An 18,788-nucleotide genomic window follows, 5' to 3' on the forward strand; every position below is an offset into this window, starting at 1 on the left:
TGTGTGTGTGTGTGTGTGTGTGTGTGTGTGTGTGTGTGTGTGTGTGTGTGTGTGTGTGTGTGTGTGTGTGTGTGTGTGTGTGTGTGTGTGTGTGTGTGTGTGTGTGTGTGTGTGTTCGTGCAAGTGTGTGATCAAAGTATCCATGCTAATGTGGTCCTTCATACATAGACACAGCCACACGGTCACCACACACACACACACACACACACACACACACACACACACACACACACACACACACACACACACACACACACACACACACACACACACACACACACACACACACACACACACACACACACACACACATAATCATTACCATACTGCAACAAACCACATCCTAAGAGATGCTGAGTTCATGACCTTCATCTCCTGCAGTAACAGAGATGTCCGCTGTACGCTTCTCAACCGGAAATTATCAATTACTTCCTCTCTTGTGCCAAGTACACAGGCCTCTCACAAAGAAATATAATCTCTCTTAATTAGCTACCTGTGTTAGCTACTTGAAAACTATTCAAGTGTTGATCTGTGGATAATGTGTCATCCTGAAACAAGAATCAATCATTTCTCAACAGGGAAACTGAAATACAGTGGCAAGAAAAAGTATGTGAACCCTTTTGAATTACCTGGATTTCTGCATAAAATGGTCATCACATTTGATCTGAACTTCATCTACGTCACAAGAATAGACCAACACAGTCTGCTTAAACTAATAACACACAAATTATTGTATTGTTCTTGTCTACATTGAATATATAATTTAAACATTCACAGTGTATGTTGGAAAAAGTATGTGAACCCCTAGGCTAATGACTTCTCCAAAAGCTAATTGGAGTCAGCTAACATGGAGTCCAATTAATGAGACGAGATTGGAGATGATGGTTAGAGCTGCCTTGCCCTATAAAAACACTTATAAAATATGAGTTTGCTATTCACAAGAAGCATTGCCTGATGTGAACCATGCCTCGATCAAAAGAGATCTCAGAAAACCTAAGATTAAGAATTGTTGACTTGCATAAAGCTGGAAAGGGTTACGAAAGTATCTCTAAAAGCCTTGATGTTCATCATTCCACAGTAAGACAAACTGTCTATAAATGGAGAAAGTTCAGCACTGTTGCTATTCTCCCTAGGAGTGGCCGTCCTGCAAAGATGACTGCAAGCGCACAGCGCAGAATGCTCAATGAGGTTAAGAAGAATCTTAGCGTGTCAGCTAAAGATTTACAGAAATCTCTGGAACATGCTCTGTTGATGAGTCTACGATACGTAAAACACTAAACAAGAATGGTGTTCATGGGAAGACACCACGGAAGAAGCCACTGCTGTCCAGAAAACATTGCTGCATGTCTGAATTTTTCAAAAGTGCACCTGGATGTTCCACAGCGCTACTGGCAAAATATTCTGTGGACAGATGAAACGACAGTTGAGTTGTTTGGAAGGAACACACAACACTATGTGTGGAGAAAAAAAGGCACAGCACACCAACATCAAAACCTCATCCCAACTGTAAAGTATGGTGGAGGGAGTATCATGGTTTGAAGCTGCTTTGCTGCCTCAGGGCCTGGACAGCTGGCTATCACAGACAGAAAAATGTATTCCCAAGTTTATCAAATCTAATCAAATCAAAGTTGATTTGTCACGTGCACTGAATACAACAGGTGTAGACCTTGCAGTGAAATGCTTACTTACAGGCTCTAACTAATAGTGCAAAAAAGGTGTTAGGTGAACAATAGGTAAGTAAAAAAAATAAAACAACAGTAAAAAGACAGGCTATATACAGTAGCAAGGCTATAAAAGTAGCGAGGTTACATACAGGCTGATTGAGGTAGTATGTACATGTAGATATAGTTAAAGTGACTATGCATATATGATGAACAGAGAGTAGCAGTAGCGTAAAAGAGAGGTTGGCGGGTGGTGGGTGGCGGGACACAATGCAGATAGCCCGGTTAGCCAATGGTTGCACTGGTTGGTCGGCCAAATTGAGGTAGTATGTACATGAATGTATAGTTAAAGTGACTATGCATATATGATAAACAGAGAGTAGCAGCAGCATAAAAATAGGGGTTGGAGGGGGGGGCACACAGTGCAAATAGTCCGGGTAGCCATTTGATTACCTGTTCAGGAGTCTTATGGCTTGGGGATAAAAACTGTTGAGAAGCCTTTTGGTCCTAGACTTGGCGCTCTGGTACCCCTTACCATGCGGTAGTAGAGAGAACGGTCTATGACTGGGGTGGCTGGTGTCTTTGACAATTTTTAGGGCCTTCCTCTGACACCGCCTGGTGTAGAGGTCCTGGATGGCAGTCAGCTTAGTCCCAGTGATGTACTGGGCCGTACGCACTACCCTCTGTAGTGCCTTGCGGTCAGAGGCCGAGCAATTACCATACCAGGCAGTGATGCAACCAGTCAGGATGTTCTCGATGTCGCAGCTGTAGAACCTTTTGAGAATCTCAGGACCCATGCCAAATCTTTTTTGTTTCCTGAGGGGAAATAGGCTTTGTCATGCCCTCTTCACGACTGTCTTGGTGTGTTTGGACCATTCTAGTTTGTTGTCGATGTGGACCCCGAGGAACTTGAAGCTCTCAACCTGCTCCACTACAGCCCCGTCGATGAGAATGGTGGCGTGCTCAGTCCTCCTTTTCCTGTAGTCCACAATCGTCTCCTTAGTCTTGGTTACGTTGAGGGATAGGTTGTTATTCTGGCACCACCTGACCAGGTCAGTGACATCCTCCTTTATAGACTGTCTCGTTGTTGTCAGTGATCAGGCCTACCACTGTTGTGTCATCTGCAAACTTAATGATGGTGTTGGAGTCATGCCTGGCCATGCAGTCGGGGGTGAACAGGGAGTGCAGGAGGGGACTGAGCACGCACCCCTGTGGAGCTCCAGTGTTGAGGATAAGCGTCGCAGATGTGTTGCTACCTACCCTCACCACCTGGGGGTGGTCCGTCAGGAAGTCCATGATCCAGTTGCAGAGGGAGGTGTTTAGTCCCAGGATCCTTAGCTTAGTGATGAGCTTTGAGGGTACTATGGTGTTGAACGCTGAGCTGTAGTCAATGAATAGCATTCTCACATAAGTGTTCCTTTTGTCCAGGTGGGAAAGGGCAGTGTGGAGTGCAATAGAGATTGCATCATCTGTGGATCTATTTGGGCGGTATGCAAATTGGAGTGGGTCTAGGGTTTCTGGGATAATGGTGTTGATGTGAGCCATTACCAACCTTTCAAAACACTTCATGGCTACGGATGTGAGTGCTATGGGTCTGTAGTCATTTAGGCAAGTTGCCTTTGTGTTCTTGGGCACAGTGACTATGGTGGTCTGCTTGAAACATGTTGGTATTACAGACTCAATCAGGGACATGTTGAAAATGTCAGTGAAGACACCTGCCAGTTGGTCAGCACATCCCCGGAGCACACGTCCTGGTAATCCGTCTGGCCCCGCAGCCTTGTGTATGTTGACCTGTTTAAAGGTCTTACTCACGTTGGCTACGGAGAGCATGATCACACAGTCATCCGGAACAGCTGATACTCTCATGCATGCCTCAGTGTTGCTTGCCTCGAAGCGAGCATAGAAGGGATTTAGCTCATCTGGTAGGCTCGTGTCACTGGGCAGCTCGCGGCTGTGCTTCCCTTTGTAGTCTGTAATAGTTTGCAAGCCCTGCCACAGAAGATGAGCATCGGAGCCGGTGTAGTATGAATCAATCCTAGCCCTGTATTGACGCTTTGCCTGTTTGATGGTTCGTCGCAGGGCATAGCAGGATTTCTTGTAAGCTTCCGGGTTAGAGTCCCGCACCTTGAAAGCGGCAGCTCTACCTTTTAGCTCAGTGCAAATATTGCCTGTAATCCATGGCTTCTGGTTGGGGTATGTACAGACGACGTCCTCGATGCACTTATTGATGAAGCCAATGACAGATGTGGTGTACTTCTCAATGCCATCGGAAGAATCCCGGAACATGTTCCAGTCTGTGATAGCAAAACAGTCCTGTTGTTTAGCATCTGCTTCATCTGACCACTTTTTTATAGACCGAGTCATTGGTGCGTTCTGGTTTAATTTCCTGCTTGTAAGCAGGAATCAGGAGGATATAGTTGTGGTCGGATTTACCAAATGGAGGGCGAGGGAGAGATTTTTATGCGTCTCAGTGTGTGTGGAGTACAGGTGATCTAGAATTGTTTTCCCTCTGGTTGCACATTTAACATTTTGATAGAAATTTGGTAGAACTGATTTAAGTTTCCCTGCATTAAAGTCTCCAGCCACTAGGAGAGATCAAGACATTTTGCAGGATCAAGACATTTTGCAGGAGAATGCTCGGCTATCTGTCTGCCAATTGAAGCTCAACAGAAGTTGGGTGATGCAACAGGACAACGACTCAAAACACAGAAGTAAATCAACAACAGAATGACTTCAACAGAAGAAAATACACCTTCTGGAGTGGCCCAGTCAGTCCTGACCTCAACCCGATTGAGATGCTGTGGCATGACCTCAAGAGAGCAGTTCACACCAGACATCCCAAGAATATTGCTGACCTGAAACAGTTTTGTGAAGAGGAATGGTCCAAAACTCCTAATGACCGTTGTGCAGGTCTGATCCGCAACTACAGAAAACATTTGGTTGAGGTTATTGCTGCCAAAGGAGGGTCAACCAGTTATTAATCCAATGGTTCACGTACAGTACTTTTTCCCCCCTGCACTGTGAATGTTTACACTGTGTATTCAATAAAGACATGAAAACGTATGATTGTTTGTGTGTTATTAATTTAAGCAGACTGTGTTTGTATACTGTTGTGACCTAGATGAAGATCAGATGACATTTTAGGACCAATTTATATAGAAATCCAGGTATTTCCAAAGGGTTCACATACTTTTTCTTGCCACTGTAGATAGACTAGTTTCTTTGCATTTGGAACTATGACAATTTCTATCCTCACCAAAGCTCTCCTCTCTCAACACCATCATTCAAAGTCAAACTTAAACACTGTGGTAATACTCTTCTGAAATTCAACAGTTATAATACATTGTAAGACGTTTAAATACACATATGTGTGCCATATAGCAGACGTTTTTATCCAAATTGACTTACAGTTACTTATGGTTGGTCCTGGGAATCAAACCCACTATCCTGGTGTTACAAGCACTATGCTCTACCAACAGAGCTACACAAGAGCACAAGTCACAGAAGAAGTCGTCCCATCTTTAAGACATCTCATTCCTGGTGTGTACCAGGGTCCCATCTTTAAGACATCTCATTCCTGGTGTGTACCAGGGTCCCATCTTTAAGAGATCTCATTCCTGGTGTGTACCAGGGTCCCATCTTTAAGACATCTCATTCCTGATGTGTACCAGGGTCCCATCTTTAAGACATCTCATTCCTGCTGTGTACCAGGGCAGTAGCCATTTGGATTTAGAGGAGATATGGGGGGGGATGAGTGACACTGATATCATCACCAATTGAACCTACACACACCTTATCCTTTATCCAGTATCCTCATCACACACACACACACACACACACACACACACACACACACACACACACACACACACACACACACACACACACACACACACACACACACACACACACACACACACACACACACACACACACACACACACCACAAACCATGGCCTGAACCAAACCTTATCTAGCAGCTCCATCTCAACCCCTGGCTGCTCCCACCATTGATCCCAGGATGCAGGCCCTGTTCTGGCTCTGGGCTGGGCTTGTACTTTAGGGGACCCTAAAGCTCTGCAAAATGGCTAATCTGAAATAAATACATCCGATGGAAAGCTGCTATTCAGCTGGCAGGTATTAGAGTGCTGGATGGCTGGCTGGGTGGCTGGCTGGCTGGTCGGCTGGGTGGGTGGATGGCTGGGTGGCTGGCTGTCTGGCTGGGTGGCTGGCTGGTCGGCTGGGTGGGTGGCTGGCTGGGTGGATGGCTGGGTGGCTGGGAGAAGGGGAGGCTGGCTGGCTGGGAGAAGGGGAGGCTGGCTGGGTGGCTGGCTGGCTGGCTGGCTGGCTGGCTGGCTGGCTGGCTGGCCGGCCGGCTGGCTGGGTGGGTGGATGGCTGGCTGGATGGCTGGCTGGCTGGGAGAAGGGGAGGCTGGCTGGCTGGCTGGGAGAATGGGAGGCTGGCTGGCTGGGAGAAGGGGAGGCAGGCTGGCTGGCTGGCTGGCTGGCTGGCTGGCTGGCTGGCTGGCTGGGAGAAGGGGAGGCTGGCTGGCTGGGAGAAGGGGAGGCTGGCTGGCTGGCTGGGAGAAGGGGAGGATGGCTGGCTGGGAGAAGGGGAGGATGGCTGGCTGGGAGAAGGGGAGGATGGCTGGCTGGAAGAAGAGGAGGATGGCTGGGAGAAGGGGAGGCTGGCTGGCTGGCTGGGAGAAGGGGAGGATGGGAGAAGGGGAGGATGGATGGGAGAAGGGGAGGATGGATGGGAGAAGGGGAGGATGGCTGGGAGAAGGGGAGGATGGGAGAAGGGGAAGAGAAGGGGAGGATGCGTCAGGATGATTTTTGGAGGGATAACAGAATGCCCTGTTTTCCCTCCAACTCCTCTCCTCTTCCCAGGCAGCTGTCGAGGAAAAAGCCTTTTTGTCCCTCCTCCATCCTCCCCTCATTATATTGTCATTGTCATGCTTCAATACCTCTCTCGTTTCCTTGTCATACGTCTACAGATGTAGGATCTTAATTTGATCACCCTTTTGTTGCTGAGAATTTTCCTGTAAAACAGGAAATTCAAACTTGTAGTGTATTCATGGTTCAAAACGGCATCTATTTTTCTCCAATAATTATAATATACACAATAATAAACATTTCCTGCTGCTGCAGGATTATTTTACTTCTGTCGCAAACTGGCTAAAATTAAGGTCCTACATCCTTCCATCCTTCCATCCCTCTGTCCCTCGTTGCATTTTCATCCTTCCATCCCTCGTTGCATTTTCATCCTTCCATCCCTCATTGCATTTTCATCCTTCCATCCCTCTGTCCCTCGTTGCATTTTTATCCTTCCATCCCTCATTGCATTTTCATCCTTCCATCCCTCTGTCTCTCGTTGCATTTTCATCCTTCCATCCCTCGTTGCATTTTCATCCTTCCATCCCACGTTGCATTTTCATCCTTCCATCCCTCGTTGCATTTTCATCCTTCCATCCCTCTGTCCCTCGTAGCATTTCCATCCCACCTTTCATTGTTGTGTTTTCACAGCCGTAACGAGCTGCTTGCTCTTTTACATCACAACTGTTTAGTAGTCCAAAGAGACACACAGACATGATCTAAGGCACTGCATCTCAGTGTAGTCCAGAGAGATAGAGTCCAGACACACAGACAGTGATGTTTAAAGGCTTCGAGGAATAGAGGATTACCTTAAAAGACTGTGCCCTTTCTCCAACTGGCATAAAGGGGAAAGAACAGCAGAGATACGTCAGCTCTCTATACTGACACACATCTACCTTCAGCATAGAGAGAAGTTTAGGGACAAATTAAGGAGACTGCTTTGAGTTGGAAGGAAGGAATTAATTGGCTAGGAAGGGGGAGAACATGAGAGAGAGAGAGAGGTGGGGGGTGAGACATGATGAGAGAGAGAGACCAGAGAGAGAGAAAGAGGCCAGAGAGACAGATAGAGGCCAGAGAGAGAGAAAGACAAAGAGTAGAGAGAGACACAGGGTGAGAGAGAGAGACCAGAGAGACAGATAGAGGCCAGAGAGAGAGAAAGACAAAGAGTAGAGAGAGACACAGGGTGAGAGAGACAGACAGAGAGACAGATAGAGGCCAGAGCAAGAGAGAGAGAGTAGTCCTACTAGAATCTGAAGTCAAATGTTTACTGTTTGCTGATGATCTGGTGCTTCTGTCCCCAACCAAGGAGGTTCTACAGCAGCACCTAGATCTTCTGCACAGATTCTGTCAGACCTGGGCTCTGACAGTGGATCTCAATAAGACAAAAATAATGGTGTTCCAAAAAAGGTCCAGTTCCCAGGACCACAAATACAAATTCCATCTAGACACTGTTGCCCTAGAACACACAAAAAACTATACATACCTCGGCCTAAACATCAGTGTCACAGGTAACTTCCACAAAGCTGTGAACGATCTGAGAGACAAGGCTAGAAGGGCCTTATATGCCATCAAAAGTAACATACAATTCGACATACCAATTAGGATCTGGCTAAAAATACTTGAATCAGTTATAGAACCATTTGCCCTTTATGGTTGTGAGGTCTGGAGTCCGCTCACCAACCAAGAATTCACAAAATGGGACAAAAACCAAATTGAGACTCTGCATGCATAATTCGGCAAAAATATCGTCTGTGTACAATGTAAAACACCAAATAATGCATGCAGAGCAGAATTAGGCCGATACCCGCTAATGATCAAAATCCAGAAAAGAGCTGTTAACTTCTACAACCATCTAAAAGGAAGCGATAACATAACAAAGCCATCCATAACAAAGCCATCACCTACAGAGAGATAAGCAAGTTGGTCCTGGGGCTCTGTTCACAAACAGACCTCGCAGAGCCCAAGGACAGCAACACAATTAGACCCAACCAAATCATGAGAAAACAAAAAGATAATTACTTGACACATTGGAAAGAATTAACAAAAAAACAGAGCAAACTATAATGAATACTTGGCCACTGTGACTGACCCAAACTTAAGGAAAGCTTTGACTATGTACAGACTCAGTGAGCATAGCCTTGCTATTGAGAAAATCCGGCAAATGCAGACCTGGCTCTCAAGAGAAGACAGTCCTTATGCACACTGCCCACAAAATGAGGTGGAAACTAAGCTGCACTTCCTTACCTGCCAAATGTATGACCATATTAGAGACACATATTTCCCTCAGATTACACAGATCCACAAAGAATTCGAAAACAAATACAATTTTGATAAACTCCCATATCTACTGGGTGAAATGCCACAGTGTGCCATCACAGCAGCAAGATTTGTGACCTGCTGCCACAAGAAAAGGGCAACCAGTGAAGAACAAACACCATTGTAAATACAACCCATATTTATGTTGATTTATTTTCCCTTTTGTACTTTAACTATTTGCACATCATTACAACACTGTATATACACATAATATGACATTTGTAATGTCTTTATTCTTTTGGAACTTCTGTGAGTGTAATGTTTACTGTTCATTTGTATTGTTTATTTCACTTTTGTATATTATCTACTTCACTTGCTTTGGCAATGTTAACATATGTTTCCCATGCCAATAAAGTTGCTTAGATTGAAATTCAATTGAGAGAGAGATGTCATTCAAGAGAGAGCTGTGTTTCAATATGACAGGTGGAGGAAGTCAGATCCTGCTGTAACACTGGTCAGAGTCCTTCTAGCTGCGTTCAGACGTCTCTCTGGCAGATGTCTCCCATCTCTCCTCCTTTCTCTCTTCTCCATTCAGTTTTTCTAATCCTGTCTGAAAGCCTATCTGAGATGTCAGGCTTCTTCCTAAATTGGCTGCAGTTCTTAGTGATTGATTAAAGTAGTGTAACCCAGCTTTATCAGACAGACCTTCGCTCCCTACCCCTGCCAGCTCTATTAGGTAATGCATCCCTTGTCATTGAACCAGTTGCACCGCGAGGTACTGGGACTTCTCTTTTTGTTTACTGTCTGTCCATCACACAAGGATCCATTTAATATTCCTCCTTGTGTGTGGAGAAAAGGAGACGAGGAGAAGAGGAGATGTGAAGAAGAAGAGATGTGGAGAAGAGGAGGCGTGGAGAAGAGGAGATGTGGAGAAGAAGAGATGAGGAGAAGAAGAGATGTGGAGAAGAGGAGGCGTGGAGAAGAGGAGATGTGGAGAAGAAGAGATGAGGAGAAGAAGAGATGTGGAGAAGAGGAGGCGTGGAGAAGAGGAGATGTGGAGAAGAAGAGATGTGGAGAAGAGGAGGCGTGGAGAAGAAGAGATATGGAGAAGAAGAGACGAGGAGAAGATGAGAAGAAGCGATGTGGAGAAGAGGAGGCGTGGAGAAGAAGAGATGTGGAGAAGAAGATATGTGGAGAAGAGGAGAAGAAGAGATACGGAGAAGAAGAGATGTGGATAAGAGGAGGCGTGGAGAAGAAGAGATGTGGAGAAGAGGGGGCATGGAGAAGAAGAGATGTGGAGAAGAGGAGAAGAAGAGATATGGAGAAGAGGAGGCGTGGAGAAGATGAGAAGAGGAGATGTGAAGAAGAACAGATGTGGAGAAGAGGAGAAGGGGAGAAGAGGAGACGAGTAGACGAGGAGAAGATGAGAAGAGGAGACGTAGAGAAAATGGGATATGGAGAAGAGGAGACGAGGAGAAAAGGAGACATGGAGACGTGGAGAAGAGACGAGGAGAAGAGACGTGGAGAAAAGGAGGCGAGGAGAAGAGGAGGTGTGGAGAAAAGGAGACGAGGAGAAGTGGAGAAGAGGTGTGGAGACGAGGAGAAGAGGAGGTGTGGAGAAGAGGAGATGTGGAGAATCTCCACCCGGCACAGCCAGAAGAGGACTGGCCACCCTCATAGCCTGGTTCCTCTCTAGGTTTCTTCCTAGGTTTTGGCCTTTCTAGGGAGTTTTGCCTAGCCACCGTGCTTCTACACCTGCATTGCTTGCTGTTTGGGGTTTAAGGCTGGGTTTCTGTACAGCACTTTGAGATATCAGCTGATGTAAGAAAGGCTAGATAAATACATTTGATTTGATTTGATTTGGAGAAGAGGAGACGTGGAGAAGAGGAGACAGACGAGGAGAAGAGGAGACGTGGAGAAGAGGAGACGTGGAGAAGAGGAGACGTGGAGAAGAGGAGACGTGGAGAAGAGGAGACGTGGAGAAGAGGAGACGTGGAGAAGAGGAGACGTGGAGAAGATGAGACGTGGAGAAGATGAGACGTGGAGAAGAGGAGACGTGGAGAAGAGGAGAAGAGGAGACGTGGAGAAGATGAGACGTGGAGAAGAGAAGACGTGGAGAAGAGGAGACGTGGAGAAGATGAGACGTGGAGAAGAGGAGACGTGGAGATGAGGAGAAGAGGAGACGTGGAGAAGATGAGACGTGGAGAAGAGGAGACGTGGAGCAGAATGCCCAGTCTTATCTCTCTGTGTGTGATAGCACAGCTGGCTTCAGATCAAACACAGAGAGAAGCTCACACAGACAGTTTCTATTGAGAAATCAAGCTTCAACACAGCATTTTTCAGAAAGAAGAATTACATTTGTAACTCCCAAAACAGTGTGAGCTTCACAAGAGATAATACTTCTAAAACAAATCCGACTCTTGTCAGTGTATCCATCTTACTGGGTTGTGAATCATCAACATGGCAGGATCAGAGCATCAGAAACACCTATATACACCTCCCTCTGACACTGAGCTAATGACAAGGCTGGAATTCACAGCACTTTATATTGTAATATCCCACCCTTGACTTTGTATTGAGAGAACAGAGGAGAGGAGAGAGGAGGAGACATGAGAGGAGAGAACAGGAGGGGAGGGGACAGGAGAGGAGAGAAGAGGAGGGGACAGGAGAGAAGAGGGGGGGGGATGGGACAGGAGAGGAGAGAAAAGGAGGGGACAGGAGAGGAGAGAAGAGGAGGGGAGAGGAGAGAAGAGGGGGGGAGGGGAGGGGAGAGGAGAGAAAAGGAGGGGAGGGGACAGGAGAGAAGAGGAGGGGAGGGGACAGGAGAGGAGAGAAGGGGAGGGGACAGGAGAGGAGAGAAAAGGAGGGGAGGGGACAGGAGAGGAGAGAAGAGGAGGGGACAGGAGAGAAGAGGAGGGGAGGGGACAGGAGAGGAGAGAACAGGAGGGGACAGGAGAGGAGAGAAAAGGAGGGGAGGGGACAGGAGAGGAGAGAAGAGGAGGGGACAGGAGAGAAGAGGAGGGGAGGGGACAGGAGAGGAGAGAACAGGAGGGGATGGGACATGAGAGGAGAGAACAGGAGGGGAGGGGACAGGAGAGAAGAGAAGAGGAGGGGACAGGAGAGGAGGGGAGGGGACAGGAGAGGAGAGAAAAAGAGGGGAGGGGACAGGAGAGAAGAGGGGAGGGGACAGGAGAGAAGAGGAGGGGAGAGGAGAGGAGAGGAGAGAAGAGGGGGGAGGGGACAGGAGAGAAGAGGAGGGGACAAGAGGAGGAGAGGGGACAGGAGAGGAGAGAACAGGAGGGGAGGGGACAGAAGAGAAGAGGAGGGGAGGGGACAAGAGAGGAGAGAAGAGGAGGGGACAGGAGAGAAGAGGAGGGGAGGGGAGAGGAGAGGAGGGGAGGGGACAGGAGGGAAGGGGAGAGGAGAGAAGAGGAGGGGACAGGAGAGGAGAGAAGAGAAGAGGAGGGGACAGGAGAGAAGAGGAGGGGAGGGGACAGGAGAGAACAGGAGGGGAGGGGACAGGAGAGGAGAAGAGGGGAGGGGACAGAAGAGAAGAGGAGGGGAGGGGACAGGAGGGAAGGGGAGAGGAGAGAAGAGGAGGGGACAGAAGAGGAGGGGAGGGGACAGGAGAGAACAGGAGGGGAGGGGACAGGAGAGAAGAGAAGAGGAGGGGAGGGGACAGGAGAGAAGAGGAGGGGACAAGAGAGGAGAGAAGAGGAGGGAAGGGGACAGGAGAGGAGAGAACAGGAGGGAAGGGGACGGGAGAGAAGAGGAGAGGAGGGGACAGGAGAGAGGAGAAGGAATGGGAGGAGACAAAGGACTGGTGAGGGGAGGAGAGAGGAGGAGAGGTCGAACTGGTGTTATTGCTGACGCCTGAGTCCTGGTGGTGCTAGCACTTAGGCTTGTCTTGGTCTCTTGCAGGTCATTATTCACACACACACACACACACACACACACACACACACACACACACACACACACACACACACACACACACACACACACACACACACACACACACACACACACACACACACACACACACACACACACACACACACACACACACACACACAGGCTCTGTAATGACCAGGACACACACAGACGGTACTGTAAACTAAAAGACTGCGGTCCTATTGAGGTCATCCAGGGGTGAATTGCCAGGTGCCACACACAAAGACAACACCTCCTCCGAAATAAAACAACACATCTGTTGAGGTCATCCAGGGGTAAATTGCCAGGTGCCACACACAAAGACAACACCTCCTCCGTAATAAAACAACACATCTGTTGAGGTCCTCCAGGGGTAAATTGCCAGGTGCCACACACAAAGACAACACCTCCTCCGTAATAAAACAACACATCTGTTGAGGTCCTCCAGGGGTAAATTGCCAGGTGCCACACACAAAGACAACACCTCCTCCGTAATAAAACAACACATCTGTTGAGGTCCTCCAGGGGTAAATTGCCAGGTGCCACACACAAAGACAACACCTCCTCCGTAATAAAACAACACATCTGTTGAGGTCATCCAGGGGTGAATTGCCAGGTGCCACACACAAAGACAACACCTCCTCCGTAATAAAACAACACATCTGTTGAGGTCATCCAGGGGTGAATTGCCAGGTGCCACACACAAAGACAACACCTCCTCCGTAATAAAACAACACATCTGTTGAGGTCATCCAGGGGTGAATTGCCAGGTGCCACACAAAAAGACAACACCTCCTCCGTAATAAAACAACACATCTGAGGGTAAAAATCACTGAGCTACAATAAAACGGACACTAATCAAACTCTCTCCATCTCCATCCAACCACTACAGAACAGCCAATTGAGACCTTTTACACTGACTACATAAGGATTAGAGTTGAATGAAGATTTGAAATATGATGATTCCAAATCATAAGGTCTTAATGACAACTCTCCAAATTACAGGAATTCATTCCAATTTCCAAATCCCATTAGTTTGTTTAAAACGTCATGCACAGCAGGATGGATTAACAAATTGTTGTTCTCTCTCTCTCTCAATTCAATTCAAGGGGCTTTATTGGCATGGGAAACATATGTTAACATTGCCAAAAGCAAGTGAAGTAAATAATATACAAAAGTGAAATAAACAATAATGAACAGTAAACATTACACTCACAGAAGTTCCAAAAGAATAAAGACATTACAAATGTCATATTATGTATATATACAGTGTTGTAACGATGTGCAAATGGTTAAAGTACAAAAGGGAAAATAAATAAACATAAATATGGGTAGTGTTTACAATGGTGTTTGTTCTTCACTGGTTGCCCTTTTCTTGTGGCAACAGGTCACAAATCTTGCTGTTGTGATGGCACACTGTGTAATCTGAGGGAAATATGTGTCTCTAATATGGTCATACACTTGGCAGGAGGTTAGGAAGTGCAGCTCAGTTTCCACCTCAATTTGTGGGCAGTGTGCACATAGCCTGTCTTCTCTTGAGAGCCAGGTCTGCCTACGGTGGCCTTTCTCAATAGCAAGGCTATGCTCACTGAGTCTGTACATAGTCAAAGATTTCTGTAATGTTGGGTCAGTCACAGTGGTCAGGTATTCTGCCACTATGTACTCTCTGTTTAGGGCCAAATAACATTCTAGTTTGCTCTGTTTTTTTAGTAAATTCTTTCCAATGTGTCAAGTAATTATCTTTTTGTTTTCTAATGATTTAGTTGGGTCTAATTGTGTTGCTGTCCTGGGGATTCTAACTCTAATTCTAGTTCTAATTCTAATTCAAAAGGCATGACCAGCATAGAAAGTGTTACCAGATAAATTACCAAAACAAACATATAGACACATATGCAATGAAAGATGATGCAGGTAGATCATCAACTCAATGGGTATTAACACTTACTAGATCAATTCAGGAAGAAATTAGATACTGAGAAACACACAGGTAGTAATGTTCTGATTGGTTGTTCTACTGACTGTCTCTACAGGTGAAACACACAGGTAGTAATGTTCTGATTGGTTGTTCTACTGACTGTCTCTACAGGTGAAACACACAGGTAGTAATGTTCTGGTTGGTTGTTCTACTGGCTGTCTCTACAGGTGAAACACACAGGTAGTAATGTTCTGATTGGTTGTTCTACTGACTATCTCTACAGGTGAAACACACAGGTAGTAATGTTCTGATTGGTTGTTCTACTGACTGTCTCTACAGGTGAAACACACAGGTAGTAATGTTCTGATTGGTTGTTCTACTGACTGTCTCTACAGGTGAAACACACAGGTAGTAATGTTCTGATTGGTTGTTCTACTGACTGTCTCTACAGGTGAAACACACAGGTAGTAATGTTCTGGTTGGTTGTTCTACTGACTGTCTCTACAGGTGAAACACACAGGTAGTAATGTTCTGATTGGTTGTTCTACTGACTGTCCCTACAGGTGAAACACACAGGTAGAAATGTTCTGATTGGTTGTTCTACTGACTGTCTCTACAGGTGAAACACACAGGTAGTAATGTTCTGATTGGTTGTTCTACTGGCTGTCCCTACAGGTGAAAACCACAGGTAGTAATGTTCTGATTGGTTGTTCTACTGACTGTCTCTACAGGTGAAACACACAGGTAGTAATGTTCTGGTTGGTTGTTCTACTGGCTGTCTCTACAGGTGAAACACACAGGTAGTAATGTTCTGATTGGTTGTTCTACTGGCTGTCTCTACAGGTGAAACACACAGGTAGTAATGTTCTGGTTGGTTGTTCTACTGGCTGTCTCTACAGGTGAAACACACAGGTAGTAATGTTAATTACCCTCTCTGGGACAGATCTGTCTGTGACGACCGGTCTCTATGGCCAGCCGGTCCTCTCTGGGACAGATCTGTCTGTGACGACCGGTCTCTATGGCCAGCCGGTCCTCTCTGGGACAGATCTGTCTGTGACGACCGGTCTCTATGGCCAGCCGGACCTCTCTGGGACAGATCTGTCTGTGACGACCGGTCTCTATGGCCAGCCGGTCCTCTCTGGGACAGATCTGTCTGTGACGACCGGTCTCTATGGCCAGCCGGTCCTCTCTGGGACAGATCTGTCTGTGACGACCGGTCTCTATAGCCAGGCGGTCCTCTCTGGGTAGCCAGATCTGTCTGTGATGACCGGTCTCTATGGCCCGGCTGTCCTCTCTGGGTAGCCAGATCTGTCTGTGACGACCGGTCTCTATGGCCAGGATGTCCTCTCTGGGTAGCCAGATCTGTCTGTGACGACCGGTCTCTATGGCCAGGATGTCCTCTCTGGGTAGCCAGATCTGTCTGTGACGACCGGTCTCTATGGCCAGGATGTCCTCTCTGGGTAGCCAGATCTGTCTGTGACGACCGGTCTCTATGGCCAGGATGTCCTCTCTGGGACAGATCTGTCTGTGACGACCGGTCTCTATGGCCAGGATGTCCTCTCTGGGTAGCCAGATCTGTCTGTGATGACCGGTCTCTATGGCCAGGATGTCCTCTCTGGGTAGCCAGATCTGTCTGTGATGACCGGTCTCTATGGCCCGGCTGTCCTCTCTGGGTAGCCAGATCTGTCTGTGACGACCGGTCTCTATGGCCCGGCTGTCCTCTCTGGGTAGCCAGATCTGTCTGTGACGACCGGTCTCTATGGCCAGGATGTCCTCTCTGGGTAGCCAGATCTGTCTGTGACGACCGGTCTCTATGGCCAGGATGTCCTCTCTGGGTAGCCAGATCTGTCTGTGACGACCGGTCTCTATGGCCAGGATGTCCTCTCTGGGTAGCCAGATCTGTCTGTGACGACCGGTCTCTATGGCCCGGCTGTCCTCTCTGGGTAGCCAGATCTGTCTGTGACGACCGGTCTCTATGGCCAGGATGTCCTCTCTGGGTAGCCATATCTGTCTGTGACGACCGGTCTCTATGGCCAGGATGTCCTCTCTGGGTAGCCAGATCTGTCTGTGACGACCGGTCTCTATGGCCCGGCTGTCCTCTCTGGGTAGCCAGATCTGTCTGTGACGACCGGTCTCTATGGCCAGGATGTCCTCTCTGGGTAGCCATATCTGTCTGTGACGGCCGGGAGCCAAATAGCACTGAGGTTTACTTGTTTTTTTTCTGGTGTCTTTCCAAAAGGTGATATCTCTCTCAATTCAATTCGCTTTTTTGGCATGACGTAAGAATGTACATATTGCTAAAGCTTATTTGGGATATTTACAATATAAATCTCTCTCTCTCTCTCAAGTGAAGTAGGACCTCCAGATACTAACAACAGACTTGGCCGTGATCCTCAGAGCCGTAGCTCATGGTTTAGACCCACCTCAATTCCTGTTCTCAACACCCTAGCAAGCTGCCAGCCTACTAGATGGTACTTGTCACTCAGGTTGCCCCAAGTGGACGGTACTGAAGGCATCTCCCTACTAGATGGTACTAGGCACTCAGGTTGCCCCAAGTGGACAGTACTGAAGGCATCTCCCTACTAGATGGTACTAGGCACTCAGGTTGCCACAAGTGGACGGTACTGAAGGCATCTCCCTACTAGATGGTACTAGGCACTCAGGTTGCCCCAAGTGGACGGTACTGAAGGCATCTCCCTACTAGATGGTAACAGTGCTCACCGCTGCCCCTAGTGGACGGTATTGGAGGCATCTCCTGACGTCCTGGGGACCTGGACAAACGTCTACTACTGAAGTGGATCTGGTGTGACCTGCCTCAGTATACCCAAACACACACATGCACACTGATGGACGCACACACATACACACATAAACACACACACATTCACACAGACTAATATATTCCACACAAACTCACTCCCCCAAATACATCTACTGATCAATACTCAGAAAAGACATGAGCAGTGGGTTGAATAGCAATTCATCACATTACGTTTATCAAAATATTACATCATCATTTTACATTTCCCCTCTAAGTAAAATAACCCAAACACTATCACAACAGTAGTACAACTACTGCATAATGTAACAGGATGTGTCCCAAATAGCGCCCTATTCCCTATGGCCTCTGGTTAAAAGTAGTGCACTATATAGTGTGCCATTACGGAACACAGACAGGTCTCCCTACATATGTGTGCTACGTTGGAGCCTGAACTAGCTAGAAGTCATATCACATCAGTTCTTACATCAAATGTAACTAGAGGGAATATGATTTATTCATTCTGCTGTTGACATCCAAACCGTGCCCTAAACGGAGACACTTTGAACACTATTCCTCTGGGCCCTGCCAGCCCAGCCTGCCTCCTGCCTGCCCAGCCTGCCTCCTGCCTGGCTGCCAGCCCAGCCTGCCTCCTGCCTGCCCAGGCTGCCTCCTGCCAGCCCAGACTGCCTCATGCCTGCCCAGCCTGCCTCCTGCCAGCCCGGGCTGCCTCCTGCCTGCCTCCTGCCAGCCCAGGCTGCCTCCTGCCAGCCCAGACTGCCTCATGCCTGCCCAGCCTGCCTCCTGCCAGCCCAGGCTGCCTCCTGCCAGCCCAGACTGCCTCATGCCTGCCTCCTGCCAGCCCAGCTTGCCTGCCTGCCTCCTGCCAGCCCAGCGTGCCTGCCTCCTGCCAGCCCAGACTGCCTCATGCCTGCCTCCTGCCAGCCCAGCTTGCCTGCCTCCTGCCAGCCCAGCCTGCCTCCTGCCAGCCAAGCCTGCCTGCCTGCCTCCTGCCAGCCCAGCCTGCCTCCTGCCAGCCCTGCCTGCCTGCCTCCTGCCAGCCCAGCCTGCCTTCTGCCTGCCTGCCTCCTGCCAGCACAGCCTGCCTCCTGCCTGCCTCCCATCATGCTGGTGTGGTTGACTGGCTGTTGCTATCAAACCAAAAGGGCTCCACTTGGAGAGAAAACACTTTGGACGTTTCCCAAATGGCACCCTATTCCCTATATAGTGCACTACTTATGGCCAGGGCCCCTACTGCTCTTGTCAACATTAGTACACTTTAATAGGGAATAGGTTACCACTTGGGTTGTAGCCCCAGTGTTTGCTGTCTGAAGATAAGTGTTGCTGGACCTTGTAGGCACATCATGGCTCCATACAGTAGTACACACAC

General features: G+C 47.9%; 2 protein-coding genes across 4 annotated transcripts in view; one reads left to right on the plus strand and one right to left on the minus strand.

Annotated features, from left to right (window-relative positions):
* nlgn3a (neuroligin 3a) overlaps nt 1-18,788 on the minus strand; it is a 429,434-nt gene that overhangs the window by 363,517 nt on the left and 47,129 nt on the right. The gene's annotated exons all lie outside the window — the stretch shown is intronic.
* The window catches only part of LOC139581939 (cornifin alpha-like), a 945-nt gene continuing 248 nt past the window's right edge, over nt 18,092-18,788 (plus strand). Inside the window, exon 1 of the mRNA XM_071412130.1 lies at nt 18,092-18,529. Within this exon, the coding sequence (XP_071268231.1) occupies nt 18,092-18,529 (438 nt within the window). The remainder of the gene's footprint in view (nt 18,530-18,788) is intronic.

The sequence above is a fragment of the Salvelinus alpinus genome, chromosome 7, assembly GCF_045679555.1.
Source record: "Salvelinus alpinus chromosome 7, SLU_Salpinus.1, whole genome shotgun sequence".
NCBI classification, from domain to species: domain Eukaryota; kingdom Metazoa; phylum Chordata; class Actinopteri; order Salmoniformes; family Salmonidae; genus Salvelinus; species Salvelinus alpinus.